At 34.9% G+C, this 16628-nt stretch overlaps 1 protein-coding gene across 4 annotated transcripts in view; it reads left to right on the top strand.

Annotated features, from left to right (window-relative positions):
- LOC139982904 (uncharacterized) overlaps nt 1-16263 on the top strand; it is a 36678-nt gene extending 20415 nt beyond the window's left edge. Inside the window, exons 2-18 of one of the 4 annotated variants that reach the window (XM_071996075.1) lie at nt 1222-1417; nt 2142-2268; nt 2964-3035; nt 4448-4519; nt 4788-4859; nt 5319-5390; nt 5511-5582; nt 6026-6097; nt 6508-6654; nt 8550-8618; nt 8727-8798; nt 9283-9354; nt 9773-9829; nt 10388-10569; nt 11012-12618; nt 13247-13373; nt 14506-16263. In XM_071996075.1, coding sequence (XP_071852176.1) covers nt 1312-1417; nt 2142-2268; nt 2964-3035; nt 4448-4519; nt 4788-4859; nt 5319-5390; nt 5511-5582; nt 6026-6097; nt 6508-6654; nt 8550-8618; nt 8727-8798; nt 9283-9354; nt 9773-9829; nt 10388-10569; nt 11012-12618; nt 13247-13373; nt 14506-14582 — 3075 coding nt within the window. In that variant the 5' untranslated portion in view covers nt 1222-1311 and the 3' untranslated portion in view covers nt 14583-16263. The remainder of the gene's footprint in view (nt 1-1221; nt 1418-2141; nt 2269-2963; nt 3036-4447; nt 4520-4787; nt 4860-5318; nt 5391-5510; nt 5583-6025; nt 6098-6507; nt 6655-8549; nt 8619-8726; nt 8799-9282; nt 9355-9772; nt 9830-10387; nt 10570-11011; nt 12619-13246; nt 13374-14505) is intronic. The other 3 variants (XM_071996074.1, XM_071996076.1, XM_071996077.1) reach the window with 3 other exon arrangements.
- The last annotated feature ends 365 nt before the right edge of the window (nt 16264-16628 follow it).

Genomic DNA, 16628 nt, shown 5'->3' with positions numbered 1-16628 from the left:
AATATAAGACAAACGTAGGTGTCTAGAGTCTGGGTCGAAGGTCAATTAAGTTCAAAGGTCAAATTGACCTGAAATGTGTCGCGGACTCCTTCTCAACCGTTGTTGAGCAAACCCCACGATATAAATAAAATAGAAAGATATGTATGGTTTATGTATGATTATGATATTTTTGCATCTCCTGATATAAGAGATACGTACTATTTTCAATGATGAAGAAAATAAGTCAGCAGTATGTTGTCAATTGAGCTTATTCATCAGCCAGTTCAGTAATTTATTTAAAGAAACCAACCATTTAGTTTCTTATTGAAGAAGAAGAATTATAAGTGAAAGCGAAGTTTAAAAGACAGAGGAATTCGTTGTTTGCATACTGGTTTTTGGTAATTTTAGTACAAAACATTATAAATTAGGAACAACTGCATGCTGTATTCCTTTGAAATCTTAACGACGCACAGACTTGCTGTTAGTACCTTATTCATATGCCGATTCAGTAAACAATAACATTTGCTTGGTGAGCAGATGCCTGGTCATGTAACCATGAGCCTGCGTGATTGATGACGTCATAAGTTTAAGGTAAAAGGTAAATAAATTTAAAGTTGTGTTTTAGTTATTTAATGCATGTCAACGTCTAAGAACAAGGCATTAAACCACACCATATGTAGAAAATAATAAAAGACATTTTATTCTAGTGCATATTTTGGTATTTACGGTCGAGGTGAAATGATAATTGAGGTCGAAAGTAAATAGAATATGTGCCTGATCATGTTACCTTGTGCATGATTGACGTCAACTGCGATTGATGTCGCCATTTTAATGTCAGAAGTGAAAGTTGGAAAACCCTAAAAATGTGTTTTTAACTATTTTTGGCTTGTCGTCATGTAGGAAAAAATATTAAACCACACGATATATAGAGACACTCACTACCGTCACGGTGGATATGGGATATGTAATTGCATGGATTACTCTCTTGTTTAATATTTCACACATATGATTATTGACAGTACCCAATATCATTGAACTTTCTTTTACTTTCTTGATAATATTCATCTAAGCGGAATCATATGAAACCAAAACTTCATTTGGTGATGAAATTTCCCAGCAAAAATGAAAAAAATTACGGAACAAACAATTTTCGAAAGTGAGAGAGAGACAAATCCTTGTCATTGTTTAATCTTACGACTCATTAAGTTATTAAGAGTCTTATTAAATGACCTTTTTTTACAGAAGAGTGTTTCATCTACTGTAATGAGTCCAATGGCAAAGTAACATACTTCTAAGATTCTTCTTTTTTCCTGTGTGATAGCATACGGCAACATGTGGTTCTGGCTCCTTTTATTGTTGTTGCACTATGTTCATGGAACGACAAAGACAATCGATGACACCCTGCAGTATAGACAACTAGATATACAAAATAAAACAAGTAAGTTATTCAATATATCAATTGTCTATATCAGCAGATGGCGTCAATTTACGAATAGTAACCAAGAACTTAAAGTAATTTAATACAATTGGTTAAAAACTTATATTCTCCAAATTGTTTGCACGAAACTACCGACCAAGGTAGTTGGATTAACGTAAAGGCTATACCAGCAAACTATGGTACAATAATGTACATCTCGGATACCTTACATATAATTTTCTGCTTAGCTTTATGACTAAATACAATTAATAAACCTCAATATAATATCATGAATATGTACAGATCTGAATAGGTAATCCTTAGAAGTCATAAAACAGCTGCCTTTTGATATTTTCGAATCATTGTTAAGATGCGGTTCTTATGGTTCATAAAACGTTGCAGAATATGAAACATGAATAAGGGTTGACCTATTACGTCATAACACGTCATTGGATGTAATGTAGATTACAATCCATGGTGTAGCTAAATCAATTCGTGGACTAGTGTTTGTCATATTATAGAATAGAAATTACGAGAATTACCCAAAAAATAATAGAAAGCCTAAAACGAATGTAATTTTTATCTTCTTTATTAACTGTTAACTGAGTTCACAAGTTTTTGCAAATATTTAAGACTATGTTGTTTCCAGAAAGCAATAATCATTGTAGTTATCGAGCTTTCCTGCACAATTTACATCCATTGCATGGAAATATTTCCTGTTGTTTTAATATTTTGTGTTCAACAGGACCAACAGCATGCGGTGCTCATCATACGTGTGACTGTCACCAAACGAAGAAGACATTTTACCTCGTTGATTGTTCGTTAAGAGCATTGAGTGTAATACCAACGTTACCTCACAATGCCACGGAAATGTAAGACTAAGAACGATCATGCATTGGTCCCATTGGTACCTAGGTATTACATAAAAATTTCGAGTAATATTATCTAACAAATATTAAAATGTAATATTTTGTTGATTTACAAGAATGCTAAACTTATATGTTTTAGTTTTGGTGATGTCTGGTACGTTTTTCCACATATACGTCAAATGGTACATTTTCTGAAGGGTTATTCTTATATTTTTTTAATTCCCCGACTGATATATATATACAAGTCTCATCATTTATGGGACAGAAGCAAATCAAGGAATATATACAATATATACATTAGTTTATTCTGCCCTGTTAAATTGATGCCGACTCCAATGTAAGGTTGGGATCGGGAGTGGGGGTTGTCTTGTCGAGGTTAAAAAATATACGTGGTGCATTCTGAGGCATATTTAGACTGATGGTAGGTATATAGGTAGATCTCAATGCAAGGTTGTGGTAATAAATACTTTGTGTGAGATCGAAGAAATGTTGTGGTGTATTTCTTTCTAGACTGAAGATTGGAGTGGGGTTCTGTCATTGGCCCCTTGGCACTCCACTGATAACTATTGATGTTGTTATATGAATATATGCACAAACTACAATTGTGGCATCCAATGAAGAAGTAATGACAATATCAGATATTGATCACATTCATTGTGAATTAATACTTGTTTTGTGATATTTTATATGTTTGACAGAAATTTATCGCGTAACAGACTCACTGGCATACCACCTGGAACGTTCCAATGGACAGGCAACCTGACATCTATGTACGGAATCACAAAATGAACCACGTAGTACATTGCTTAATATTTTTTTTAGATTTTTACAATGTCAATAATTACACTTATTCCGAAGCAATTTTCCCTTTTCGTCTAATTTTTTGTTAATAAACGATATAACAGCTTTCAAAAAGAAATGAGAAATCGATGCAGAGTTAAGAGAGTCATTACAGTATATGAAATCAGAATACTACATTGTAAAATCAGCTAAGAAAGTATGATGGTCATATAATTTATATCCGCATCATGATCTCACGGTTACGATTTCAATAACTAGGATTTAGAGTGGATCAAGTGGTTGCTTTTTGTGACAGGTTATACTCTGTATGACGTTTCTACAGAGTATCGGCTTTACAAAGGAGGCTAAATTGAACAAAAATTTCAGTATCTAAAATGTTTTTTGAACTTATGGAAATAGTGAACAATCCTACTACTATTGGGAGTGAAACGAAGTTTTTAGACGGTTCCCGGTTCCACTAGCAAGCTCTGTAAACGTAAAATCATTCCCGCCAATCATATTTTGCCGGAGGCATTACTTGCAAATGTACCAAGTTTGAAACACCTATAAGTGTTTTAACAGAAACTAATTTAGGTATCCTCCTGTCCTCTTATTTTTCTACGTAAAGTAATAAAGTTCAGTCTTTACAAAGCCTTGATCATCTAATCGAAATTATTGACAATTGATTTCGAATGCAATAGCTTATATTGTCAGTGTTGAATGTCATGTTACGATTCTGTGTCCAGGAAGTTATCGCATAACCAGTTGAAGAGCTTGCACTAAGACAATTTTCCAGGAATCATGAAGTTGGAAGCAATTGAGTGTAATGAAACACTGGCTATAATCTATAAATGTTACTTCATGTTAGGTATGTGCATGTCAACATAAGTTTTTGATGAAATGCTCTACTATTTATTCACCGATTTATTTATTTTCCTTCCAATGTGTTAAGTAACATATATCGAAGATGAATCCATTGTCAGACTCCTTATACAAAGTGGCTATTTCTGTCTCTGCCTATTCCCTTTCACAAGTATCATAACTTAAAGGTGAGATATATGATCTGTACAAGACGAATGATTTGTAGATGTTGCAATGGCCAAATGGAACTTTTAAAGATTTCGAGGATTCTATGTCAAAACTGATACTTTTCTAAATTGTGCGTATTACACTTTTCCACTTTTTCCCGCAAAAGTTTGATATTTGTTTAGCAAAATTCAAAAATAGACTATTAATTAGATATATGAAACGAAACATGCTTCATTTAATCGCCTAGCTATCTATTTGCTAATTGAAAATATTCCAGCTAAATGATAAACACTGTCGTGGAGAGAAAGTTCCTGTTCTTACACCTTTGTTATCTATTAGTAACACATGTTCACTTTTTTATTAATTATCGTAGAAATGTGTCATACAACTTGATCAGAGAAATCCCTGCTGGACTATTCTCCATAAATTGGAACATTAAAAATATGTAAGTGTGTGATATATTTCTACATGAAGTCTTTCACCTATCTTTTTTTATGAAACTACTGAAGAAAAAGGAAAATAAAATGTAAAGAGCAAGCAGTTGTCTTCTACAGAAGGCGCCTACAAACACCGTACGCAAATAGAGTGACGCTTTTTAGTCAAAATGTCGATTGAGAAAGAAGAGCTCTGCCTTAAACGACGATTGTTTGACAAATTGTTGTTCAATCTTTCAATAATAAAAACATTACACCAGTCTACTTTGTATTATTCAGGGACTTGTCAGGAAACCGACTCGAAGCTTTACCAACGGCCTTGCTTTCAAGTAATACCAAAATGGAACGACTGTAAGTTGCAAAAGAGTATTCCTCTTTAACTTAGACTATATAGTCACTGTAAGACATCGTTAAGTAAATCAATGACTAGATACAATAAGAACAAAAACACATTATACATGCTTCCTTGTAAAAGTTGTCCAATCACATTGCATAAAATAAATGATGAATCCGTCACATTTACACTCACACATGACTTTGATGGTGTATTAAACGTTTCTTTCATTCGTTCACTTGTACTCCACCTACCGTATTTATGATATCATATTCTATTAACGCACGTTTTCCTCTTATTATTACCTGTCAGGCCCTGGTAAAAGTATGTGCTGTCATAAAATGTACGTTCATCTAACCTTTATACTATGTGCTACTGTGCTATACTGGCACTTACATGAGGGATTACATTTATCATTACTTGTTAAACTCTTGTAATGTTATCACATTAAATTTGTTTTCTCTATTCCAATACAGATACTTATCAGATAATCTACTAACTGACATACCCCCTGGATTTTTTATGTCAACACCGAACATATACGACCTGTAAGTATTGTGATGTAGCCGTTACTGTTTCATTGTAGTTTTCTGAACAAATACGCAATACTACAGGACAATATCTACACCCTTTAATGACTACCTTTAATGTCATATCATTCTCTTCAGCATTCTTGCTAACAATAAATTACATGACGTTCATCAGCGCTTCTTCAACGGACTAGAAAACCTTTCTTACTTGTGAGTAAAGATAATTCAGCTAAAGCTCTGTTAATCTTGGTCATGTATAGTATAGCTGGACTAGCTTGTTTATTTTGTATATAACATGAGTGATTTAATATGATTGCGGTGTTACGACGTGTGATACATTTGTCTATGTCAAATAATGAACGTCAATGACCGCTGGTTTCTTAGTGTGTCCGATGAAAAGCAAAATTTCATGAAAATAGACCATTACTCAGAAAATGCTTTATTTCATTCACATCTTTAATCATTGCTAACATCTGACGAAAATATTTTCATTACACTTTACTTTTCTACAAAGATTTCCAAATGTCATGTAACGTATAGTGTATAAATCCGGGTCATTTCCGGGTAGACCGGGTCACGACATAAATCTTTTGAAAAATTAATCGGAATCGTAGCGAATGTTAATAAAAAGTTTTCCAAAACATCTCTTGCAGGTCACTTTCAGGGAACAACATTCGACAACTGCCGGCGAATCTCTTTAGTAATACCACAATCAGTTATTGCCTGTAAATAATTTTCACAATTATTAAAGAAAGTACAAAGTAGTCAAATTACGAACAGTTCATGCAGATATATGTTACACTATGAAAGATGATTTAAAATGACATAGTCCTACTTCTCAGGATAAATAAGAAGAAATTTCAATGCACGTACGATTCATTTAATAATGGGTTTCTCTAATTTGATCCTCGTTCATCGTCATTGTCGCATATTCTCATTGTCAAATGAGATTTTGTTTTAAATAAATCCTAATCAAATCGTAGGTCAAATCCTACCTTCCTTGCATTTATCATTACTTGTTTAAAACTCGTTAGATTAAGTGGTGTATTTACTTGTTAATATATAAATAATTTTGAGTCGCCTTTCCTTGAACTAACGTTGGTCCCTATACTTGTTATTTGATCATACGCTGCAGAGACCTTTCAAACAACAGTTTAACTGAAATACCGTTCGGCCTGTTTAATTATACGAAACACGACGCACAGTTCCTGCTATTACAACGGAATAACCTCACTTGTGTACAAAAAGGATTATTTGATGGATTTAGTAGACTACGACATATGTGAGTAACATACCTGATTGTTTCTAACTGGCCAGGTTCATGTTTTTTGGCCCAAAGTCTTGTATTAAAGTAGAACGATAGTGACAGAAAAAAAATCTCTCATTTTCATATATAATGTAGTTTATATGTTACCAAGCAACATATTTTTTTAATTTTCCAAATAGCACACCGGAAAGTTATAAAAAAGGGAATTAAAACATCGTTTTTTCGCCTCCGTAATTTAGGAATTTTCAAACACTGCAACGACCTTGAACAGCCCTCAGGTCAGTGAATGACGTCACTGTGATGATCTTTTCTGTTGTGAACTGTTCAGTACGGAGCTGTGCGTGCATTTCGTGTCAGCATAACTGTTATTTTCCGGCGTAATGTTCAAGACATAAATAGATAATGAATATCATAGTGTTTCTTGATTTCTTCACCACGTGTTTACAAGTTTTTTTTTACGAAATTTGCGGCGATTTCGCAACGATTTCCCAATATCTGAAGAGGTAACTCGCAAGCTGACCCAAAGTAACGTAAATCTCAAGATCACGTTTTTGGCGGGTTTTATACAGAGTGATGTATGAATGTGCTCACTTACCAGTCAAACTGGCACAATAACAATAGTGATGATAGTCTCAAACGTAGATTAGTATAACATCCGAAAGAAAATCCAAAGTTCTAAACAAAGTAGATTCGCTTGTATGCACTAGGCCTACTGTAAAACATAAACGTTCCTTGTTCCGTGCGTCATTAAATCCAACAGAAAGGTTTCATGGAGCTTGAAATACAACCGCATTTGAACTCAATCGAGTTGTTAGTCTAGCTCGAACAATTTTCTCACTACATGCAATGCCTATTGCGTTTATTCACATGCATGCCTCGTGGTTTGGGCTTCAGGAGGAATCGTATTCTAGCCCAACTTCACGTAGGTCAGCAAACGGTACTTTCACACTGTGCAAACATAAGTGACAGTGTGCGCTACCGTAAGTAATACTTACACGATGTTTTGTTTCGCTCACACATTTCCTATTCGTATTACATTTAAAGTGGTTTGGAGGGTATGAACACATCTCTGCCACAAAAAACTCTGCCTAAGCGACGTCAATGCCCCAATTGAAATTTGCACGTGGATTCTCTCCTCACATAGTCATTAGGTTGTTCACGTCTGACATGTCTTCCAGTTCCAACACTTACCGTTGCATTTATCGGGATATATATAAATAATGCGGCATAAAAGCATCAATCTTTCAAACTGTTATTACTTTAGTGACCTTGCCACACGCAAATTTCAATTGGGCCCGAGAATCATCTTCTGTGAAGTGGGCAGAACAAACTTTCACATTCTTGCCATGAGAAACTCCTGGTGCGATGAAGTCTTTCCTGGTTCTCCTCACAAATCGTATCCAGAGTTTCCGATATCTCCCACTACTTTTTCCGCTTGGAAAATTGAAAAAAACTTATTGTAGAGTCCACATTCGTTCTGTTGCATCCCCCTACAACGCAATTTCTTGGATTTTGCTAGTGGTTTACGTTGTTTGTCGAGTCCAATATAGAGTAGGTTGCAACTAAACTTACACACTAAGTGCACACTGCTGAAGTACACTCACGTTGTTATCATCATAATGACGTCACATGTCACTGTAGATCACGTGATCATCATATCGCTTTTCGCCAAAAGCCCAATTTTTGTTTAAAAAATCAACGAGTTTAGGAATTTTTTTAAGCCTTTCCCAACATCGGATTGACTTGAATTTTCACATGTGTAAAATGGAAACCAACTAGAATACTCTTGAATAAAATCGTATTTTTTCGTCGATGGTGAAAAATCACTATCGTTCATCTTTAACCTTAAGATAATAGCATATTGTCACCTATCAATCCGTTTAAAACTTGTTTCCTACTTTCGGTTTCAGATTTCTCTTCAACAACGGCATCAGTGAAGTGGAGGGAAATGCTTTTGCAGATATGCCTATTAAAAACATGTAACTCAGAACTTGGTCGTATGAGTCTATCAATTTAAACATGTTTTTTTATCCTTGTTTCTTCTTCGCTTCATAAGAACATTATATAACTTTCATTTTATTTCAAAGCTACCTCTTTAACAACAAAATAAAAGAACTCCAGAAAAGTCCATTCACGACGACAGAATTACAATCAACTATGTGAGTACCACTCGAATAATAACCATTGTTTATTTTGTTGGCAACAGTGGCAAGCAAAGAAATTTAAATGTAGTTCTTTAGTGAGTGGAGAGGGCGGGGGTGAAACAGGGAGGATAATTAAATTTCCGCGACTGCTTTTGGGAGGGGAATAAGCCTTTATAGAAGGGCGTGGTACAGCACAAGCTGCTACCGACTGTCATATAAGGATAATAATTAAGCCTACATAAATATCTCTGGACGCCAGGTTTTGTATCGCCGATTGAGACAATTTCCGCGATTGGAGATGAGAGGGCATGGCCACATCCACTAATCTATCCACCATCTTCCTTTACTGATAATAATGACAACAGTGGCGTCATTTTGTATATTAATATGATGCACATGTTTGTAAACTTTTTTTGCCCCCAATAGTCAGTAACCATGAAAAGCATGTTTGTTTTGTTAACTCTTCGTCATTTCCTTTCTGTGTTTTTGTCCATCAAAGACATCTTTACAAAAACCCTCTCGAAAAAATCTCAGCGAAAGCCCTCGAAGATATGCCCAATCAGATGAAACTGTAAGTTACAATCTGACATCAATAAAGACCTCGTAACTTTTACATTCTGTCTAAGCCATGGTTTATTTACACAAGATTGGACATTGTCCAAACCATGTCATATATTTACATATTTGAGCTCCATTGTCTGTTAGCCTGTACATGAGAATGTGTGTTCAGTAGATTTAATGTTGCTTTGAAACACCTTTCATGTGTAATGTCCTAGTGTCTTTCAACGGTACATTTTTAGTGTTTAAAATATCAATATGTAAATATCAATATAAAGTGTCTCATACCACAACATATTAGAATGCCACAGATATAAATATGGCAATATATATTTCGAAAACTGTCGATTAAAAAGTTGGTACTTCAAGATTCAAAAGGAACAGATAATAACTCACAGAAAATATGTTTACATCATTATTATTCCTAACAGACTGCTTAGCTGTGGTCAGCTGAAGTCTTTACCGATGCCAAACAGAAATATCACAAGGTATTAAAATAAAAGAAATCTTCATAGCGGTTTAGATCAAATAGTTGGTCATTTAGTGTACTACTTAGGAACCATAGGACTACCATCAACGACGCAATACGAGGATAGGAAGGAGTGAGGAAGATTTTTTACCCCATTCCGCTTAGCTGTGGATATATACATTATCTGCAGATATCAAACAATTATCACAAGGTGATTATTGTAAAAAAAAATTATTCTTCATATATTCTTCATACCGTTGAAAATGGAAATGAGGTTTTCTGTTTAATGGAGATATGATTGCGATGATATGTGATACATAAACAAAATCACTTCAAATCCTATTTTCGTTATATATTTGTTTTCATGAATATCGCTGCGAGAGAGCGAGATTTATATGATAATGGAATATATCTGTGTATATACACACAGTAGTGCTAGCTAAAACAAAAATAACAAACAAACGTTTCGTTAACATTAGGAAGATATGTTGTCAACTTTTCATTCACCCAACTTACAAATAAGAGAAAAAGAATTAGAAGGGAAAGGACATTTGTAGTCTGCTTTTTTGTTCCAAAGTGAATGCGTTAACAGCGGTTTTGTACCTACACTGACGTTCAGTCAATCTGGAAATGTCTTTTATGAGGTCTTAAGACGCCAAGGTTTTAACTGTACATTGGAATCTCGGACAGCTATATGCCAACCGTGCCCCCCTGGTAGCTATGGCAACAAAAGTGGTCAATGTACTCCTTGCCCAGCAGGTGAGTGAAATCTTAAAGAACTGTTTAAGTATACCTGTATACCTGTGCAGGCTGTGCAGGCTTTCAAAGATGGGAAGGGAACCTCCCCGACTGATAAGGCAATGGGCATGGACCCAATGGAATCAACAGAGGCGGATGACGAAATCGTAAAGGAAAGGTGTAATCTGGGGCCACTGAAACAAATGGGCAAGTGGGTGTAATTTTGGTCTTTTGTCAGAACAAAATCGACGTTTATAGATCAAATGCTGCAAATGCTGTCTTAATTAAACTACAAATGGGGTCAATAATCGTTAAGGTCAACAACTTCCACGAAAACAAAAGTAAATGGTGTCGAGTATCGAAACTTAACAAAATATTGCCCTATATTATGTCAAAGCTTAAACCTCCATTGGAATTATATAGAATGATTATATTTATCGGTGGCCTTCTTCTGCTCACATAGGTGGTTTTTATCAAAATGATATCGGTAACAATTCCTGCAGTCACTGTCATAACGGTAGCTTCGTGAAAAATGGAACTGGCACATCATCATCGCAGTGCATATTGTGTCCAGAAGGAACTAAACAAAGTACTTTCGCTGGATACCGAGCCTGTCCCTGCAAAGAGAACTATACTCGCTTACATCGATTCGAGAAATGCTCAGTATGTCTAGAAGAAGGATTGGATTGTTCTCAAGATTACAAGGCTCTTTTACCAGGCTATTACTGGAATTGGACTTTTCCCAATGCAAGTCTAAAGGAATATTCTAATTTTGTACTGAATCTACAAACTGAAAATGTACATTATGATCAATCCACCGTTGAATATAAGCAATTGATTCCCAGAGTATTTGCTTGTTCGAGCCCTGAAAACTGTGAGAATAATAACAGTCATGAAGTTAATGAAATAGCTGGTTCATGTGCGGTGGGTTATAGAGGATGGCTTTGTAGTAAGTGTGTGAAGGGATATTATTCTGTCTTAGGATTTTGCCTTCCGTGTCCAAATATTGTATGGGTTTGTTTTGAAATCAGTATGACTGTTTGTATTTTCATCATATTCCTAGTGTTTGTGATTGTGAAAAGCAAGAAGCAGAATCGTTCAAAAGAAGGGAGAACCATAGCAGACATTGTATCATCTAGGGTCAAAATTGTTCTAGGTTTTTATCAGGTTGTAGGTGAGCTATTCGAGGCATTTCATAGTGTCAGTTGGGCTGGAGTATTACATTATGTTGGAGAATGGATTTCGGTACTTGAATTTAACATTTTGAGGTTGATTGTGAAACCACATTGCTTACACGAGAAGCTATCATTGAATCCTAAGCTCGAATTTAAAATCGCTCTCTTGTTTCCCATTGTCGTAATTTTAATTGCGTTTGCTTGTCAACAAATGTTTAGAGTCTACTTCAAGTACAGAAAACGCTACGATGCGCATAATCTGAAACTTAGGCTTGCCGAAACGAGATCTACACTATCAACGTATGTCCTGTTAATTATGTTTGTGACATATCCATCAACTTGTGACATCATATTCAGTTTGTACCCTGGTGCCTGTGATACATTTGCGGTTTACAAAGGAAATGATATTTCAATCACTCTGCTTCGCGCTGATTATGACATTGTCTGTAGTGATCTCCTCTATTACCAGATATTTGCTTTTCTTGCTACTCTTCTCTATGTTATATCTTTTCCTGTATTGCTCTTCCTTTTTTTGAGTAAATATATCAAGAGACAGCGTGATAACGAACATGTTTCAGAACCAGACACAAACCACCAACTCAACAGTGAAGATAACTTAACGAGCGAGCCTATCGCATTGAACAGAAGTGAGAGTAACGAAGAAACTCATGACATTCCCGTCTGGCTGAACTTTCTCTGTGAGAATTTCAAACCCGGATTTTGGTTTTGGGAAATTCTGGAACTTGCCAGGAAGGTCACGCAGACAATGTTGATTACATTACTAGGATGGGATGATCCACTGACCAAGTTAATTACTATCGGTGTGTCTGTGTTGTTCCTCACACTCCACGTGAAGTTTTCACCAATGAAGAGCCCTTTTGAACAAAGATTACAGGTACGTTTTTTCCATAATATTAAGCGATGTATTTGTTGTAACGGTCATGTAAGCTATTTAAACCAGGAATTAATTAAATGTTTGCATCGTTGAATGGATTTTGACAGAAAGAACGATATTATTTTCAGAACGTGTAAGGCCTATACTTGTGAATGAAAATTGTAGTTTGCTAATACACCGGTTTCGTCCTGTTTGCCAAAAAAAAAAAGTTTTTTAATTCATGAAACAGCAGCTGCAACTAACTATTTATGCATGCGATTTATTTTCAAGTTTAGAATTGCTCCGGTGACTCTCATATCAGTGTTTAGTATCGCGACGTAGGATGAGCCACTAATGTTGATGATATAGTTAGTAGTAATCGTAAACGAAAAAAAAGTCTATTTTGGAATACCCCCAGTTATCATACCATAACCATTTTTGAGTGATCACGTGACCGCTTGTGCTGTGACGGTTTTAACCATTTCGGAATTTCAGGTACAGCATGAGTTCAAGGCTAATGATCACGTAAAGCGGCGTAGTAAAACGGATTCTTGCTTATCGTAAGCAATGAATAGAATACAAACGGTAGCAAGTGCGCACATATAAAGTCACTGATTTTCTTATATTTCCACATATTACCTCCTTTCAGCTCTTTTCCCTCGCTGTGATTTTTGTCAACGTTCTGTTCGCTGCTGTTCCTATGTCCAGTGACTACGGAAATTACATATCAATTGGTATTATAACTTTAGACGCGGCCATTATAGTTATTGTTTCAGGTAAGGCTGTTCTCAGTACAAAGTGGAAATAGTATTCTAGATCTTGATTATACCGTTATCAATATTCGTGGTATCGTATGTTTCTTTAAAGTAATTCAAGGCACATTATCATTAACAGTAATTCAATTTGTGTACAAGTTAAAAAATAAAAACGCAAATTCATATTTTTATATTAGTTTACTTAACGATGGAAACCATAACTAGTTTAATTGCTCTCAATTAATAACGTAGTTATTATTAGCTAACTTAAATTAGTGTTCTATATAAGTAAAACAATTGTACACTATGGAGCCGATATTATGTTAACGGTGAGTGAATGTTGGTCGTTGGTGTAACAGGTAGAACACACAGCGAACTTTGAACGAATATCGATATACATTACAGTTCTAGACAATATTAACTTGCATCACCTAAATAGTGCTATATGGAAAGGTATTAGTAAAGTTAGACAAACAAACACTAACAAGTCTTCATTGTCGAGATTACACTAATTACACTAAATTACAGTAATTTAGATGAGAATGCCAACCACGAAAGTTTGTTTTGCATGAAGTAATATTAATAATATCAGCGAGGAAAATTCAAGTTAATAGTTTATATCAAGTGCTTCTTTTGAGGAAATCTTCTTAATATGATATGTTGTTGCTGCATGTTACTTCATTGTGGAAAATCTGCTCACTTGAAGACGGGTAAATGAAAAGTGTTCTTGGGTACTCAAATATGTGTCACTGCAATTAGTTATCATAAAATACTGACCGCAGTTTCAATATGTTTGAATCGAAAAATGATCAGACGAAGGAACGTTTATTATCGTCTACGATGACAATTTCTCAGTGATCGTAGAGTTGTTCATTTTGTTTACTGTCATTGTTGAACAATACCACCAGTGGTGGAACCCGAAATGACCCAGATAGTGAAATGGGGCGAGGCGGAGGTAGCGTATATATAAGTAGAACTGACCTGATTATATTACCAATTTGAACCTTTTAGACCGACTACTCAACTTCCGTTACACAAATGATGTTTAATAAACCATGCTGTTATGTATGTTGATAGCTTGACAAGTTGCTTGAAATTTATGACTTTTCAAGTTTATTTGTATTTTGGTTTATTTCTCTCATTCGAATTACAGGTGAGGCAATAATGCCTGCGTACCGTTACATCAAAGGACGCTGTCAAACAAAATACATCGACTACCTTTCCATGTAATTCTGAATGTCGGATCTAAGAGCGATATAAAGTTTTCTTCATTTAAGGTCTCGGAGTTTATGATTTTTGTTGTGAGTTAGCATATCTTACACAATCGGAACTCTGAGCTATTTTTTAAATAGGTCACTGTGTATATTTGTAAAAAGTCTCTTTCTCACAACCCATATTATTTATTAGAACAATAAAAGGATATTATGTTACCACTTTAAATACACTGTGAGAACTCCATGTGCATGGGTCAAAAATTTCTTCTCGTCCTTTTCATGAGTTGACCATCAGCCATACGAACATTGTACATACACATCTTACCAGATTAACATTTAAATAAGTCAAAATAGTCCATATAGTCACCGAAACCCGAGAGACGGGATTAAGATGACTAAGTAATCTAAAAAATGTAACTAATATAAATTACTTGCGTAACCCCTTACCTCCCAGAAGTCGGAAATGACTCTGCTGAATTAACTCGCAACCTAATTAACAACATATTTCACTGTGTCATGGATTAACCCGAGGCGGCAAACATGAAACGTAGCCTACTAATATAATTAACACTGTTGATCAACTTGTCTTGTTTCTAACATGATTGTTGAACTCAGTAACATTGGTAAGAAAAATTTTTGACAGTAGTTACTACTTGTTTATGGTAACACTGGGGTTTCATTGCCGTTGGTTGTTTTTATCTGTTTTTGAAAGGTATTGTAGTCATTTTTTCCAAAGGAGAAAATTTAGAATCCTGTTCATTAGATATTTATTTAAAAAAATACTTTTATATAAACGTTTCATCTCGATGAATGACATAAGGAATATGAAACAAAATGGTCTCAGGATTGTGTGTTCTGTAAAACGTATGATTTTGGTTCTCATCTGAATCATCTAAATACCTTTTGCTGTTAAGACTGTTTAATGTGCAACTAATGTATGAGATACTATACTATGTTAAGAAATATTAATGAACAATTATCGCTACGTTATGGTATGTTACATTTGCATGTCTTTCGTGTTTAGTCATTATATTGTAAAATGTATTACCCAAAAAATAGCTATATTATGTCTTTAAAGTTTCTGTAGTAATTACTTATTTTCGTGATACGCTGTATTATAAAGTACAAGAGACACTTCTATAAAGCTACAAATTTAGCATTATATGGTGTGATTACCTTCTGTACTAAGCTAAAGGATTAACTACAAAAATGAAGAACTATAAAGAAATACATGCCTGCTCTGACTTGCAGTAGAGTATATTATCCTTTAACCTCATGTCAAATGTCACTGTCTTCATGTTTAACCTGTAATCCTATATCGTGATTTGTATGATTAGCTAATGTATGCAATCAAACAGTTAAAGTTTGATCTCCTCGTTCTAAAGAATAGTATAGTAGAGATATAATTGAGTGTTTTGGAGTTATCCTTTGTAATAAAAAACTATTGAATTATACGCAGTTTTCTATAATCTATTTTGTGTTATCGTACATACAAACAAGAATTTTACTCAACGAACTACTGTGACTTTTTTTTTAAACTAAGCTTTTTATTAGGTCGATTTCCGACATCGTCTTAACTCTAATTCAGACTTATGCAGATTTTCTACGTGTAGTATGCTTGTATGTTGCTCTTGTTTGGTGCCATCACGGTGGACTGTTTTTATATATTAAAGGAATTGTTTGGTGGAAGAATTTGATACATTGTCCTTGTAGTTATTATGTTTCTCTTTCAAACCATGTAAAAATTGTCGCCATTCGACGTTTTCTTCTTGTAGAAATCTGGTTTTCAAATTCACCAGTTTCTCACCAAAAGTACCGTTTGTTCGAACGCTTCAATATGGTGATTGACGTAGTGCTTGCAAATAGGCAAAACAGGCGACTTGAAGTTAGCACTCCCATTTCCGCAGCAAATAAACTCACGTGTAAGCACATTGGATTGCCTAATATATATAACGTACATACTCGCGAACGTATATCCTACGATGCCCAGTTGGTGTACTTGTATAGCGTTGCACATAGTACACTCACACTGAAACCACATTTCATAAATTGTTCTTCGAAA

This window comes from Apostichopus japonicus, chromosome 16 (assembly GCF_037975245.1).
Source record: "Apostichopus japonicus isolate 1M-3 chromosome 16, ASM3797524v1, whole genome shotgun sequence".
Classification (NCBI taxonomy): Eukaryota; Metazoa; Echinodermata; class Holothuroidea; order Aspidochirotida; family Stichopodidae; genus Apostichopus; species Apostichopus japonicus.
Note: the sequence above shows the minus strand (reverse complement) of the source record. Positions and strands in the feature narration are given on the sequence as shown.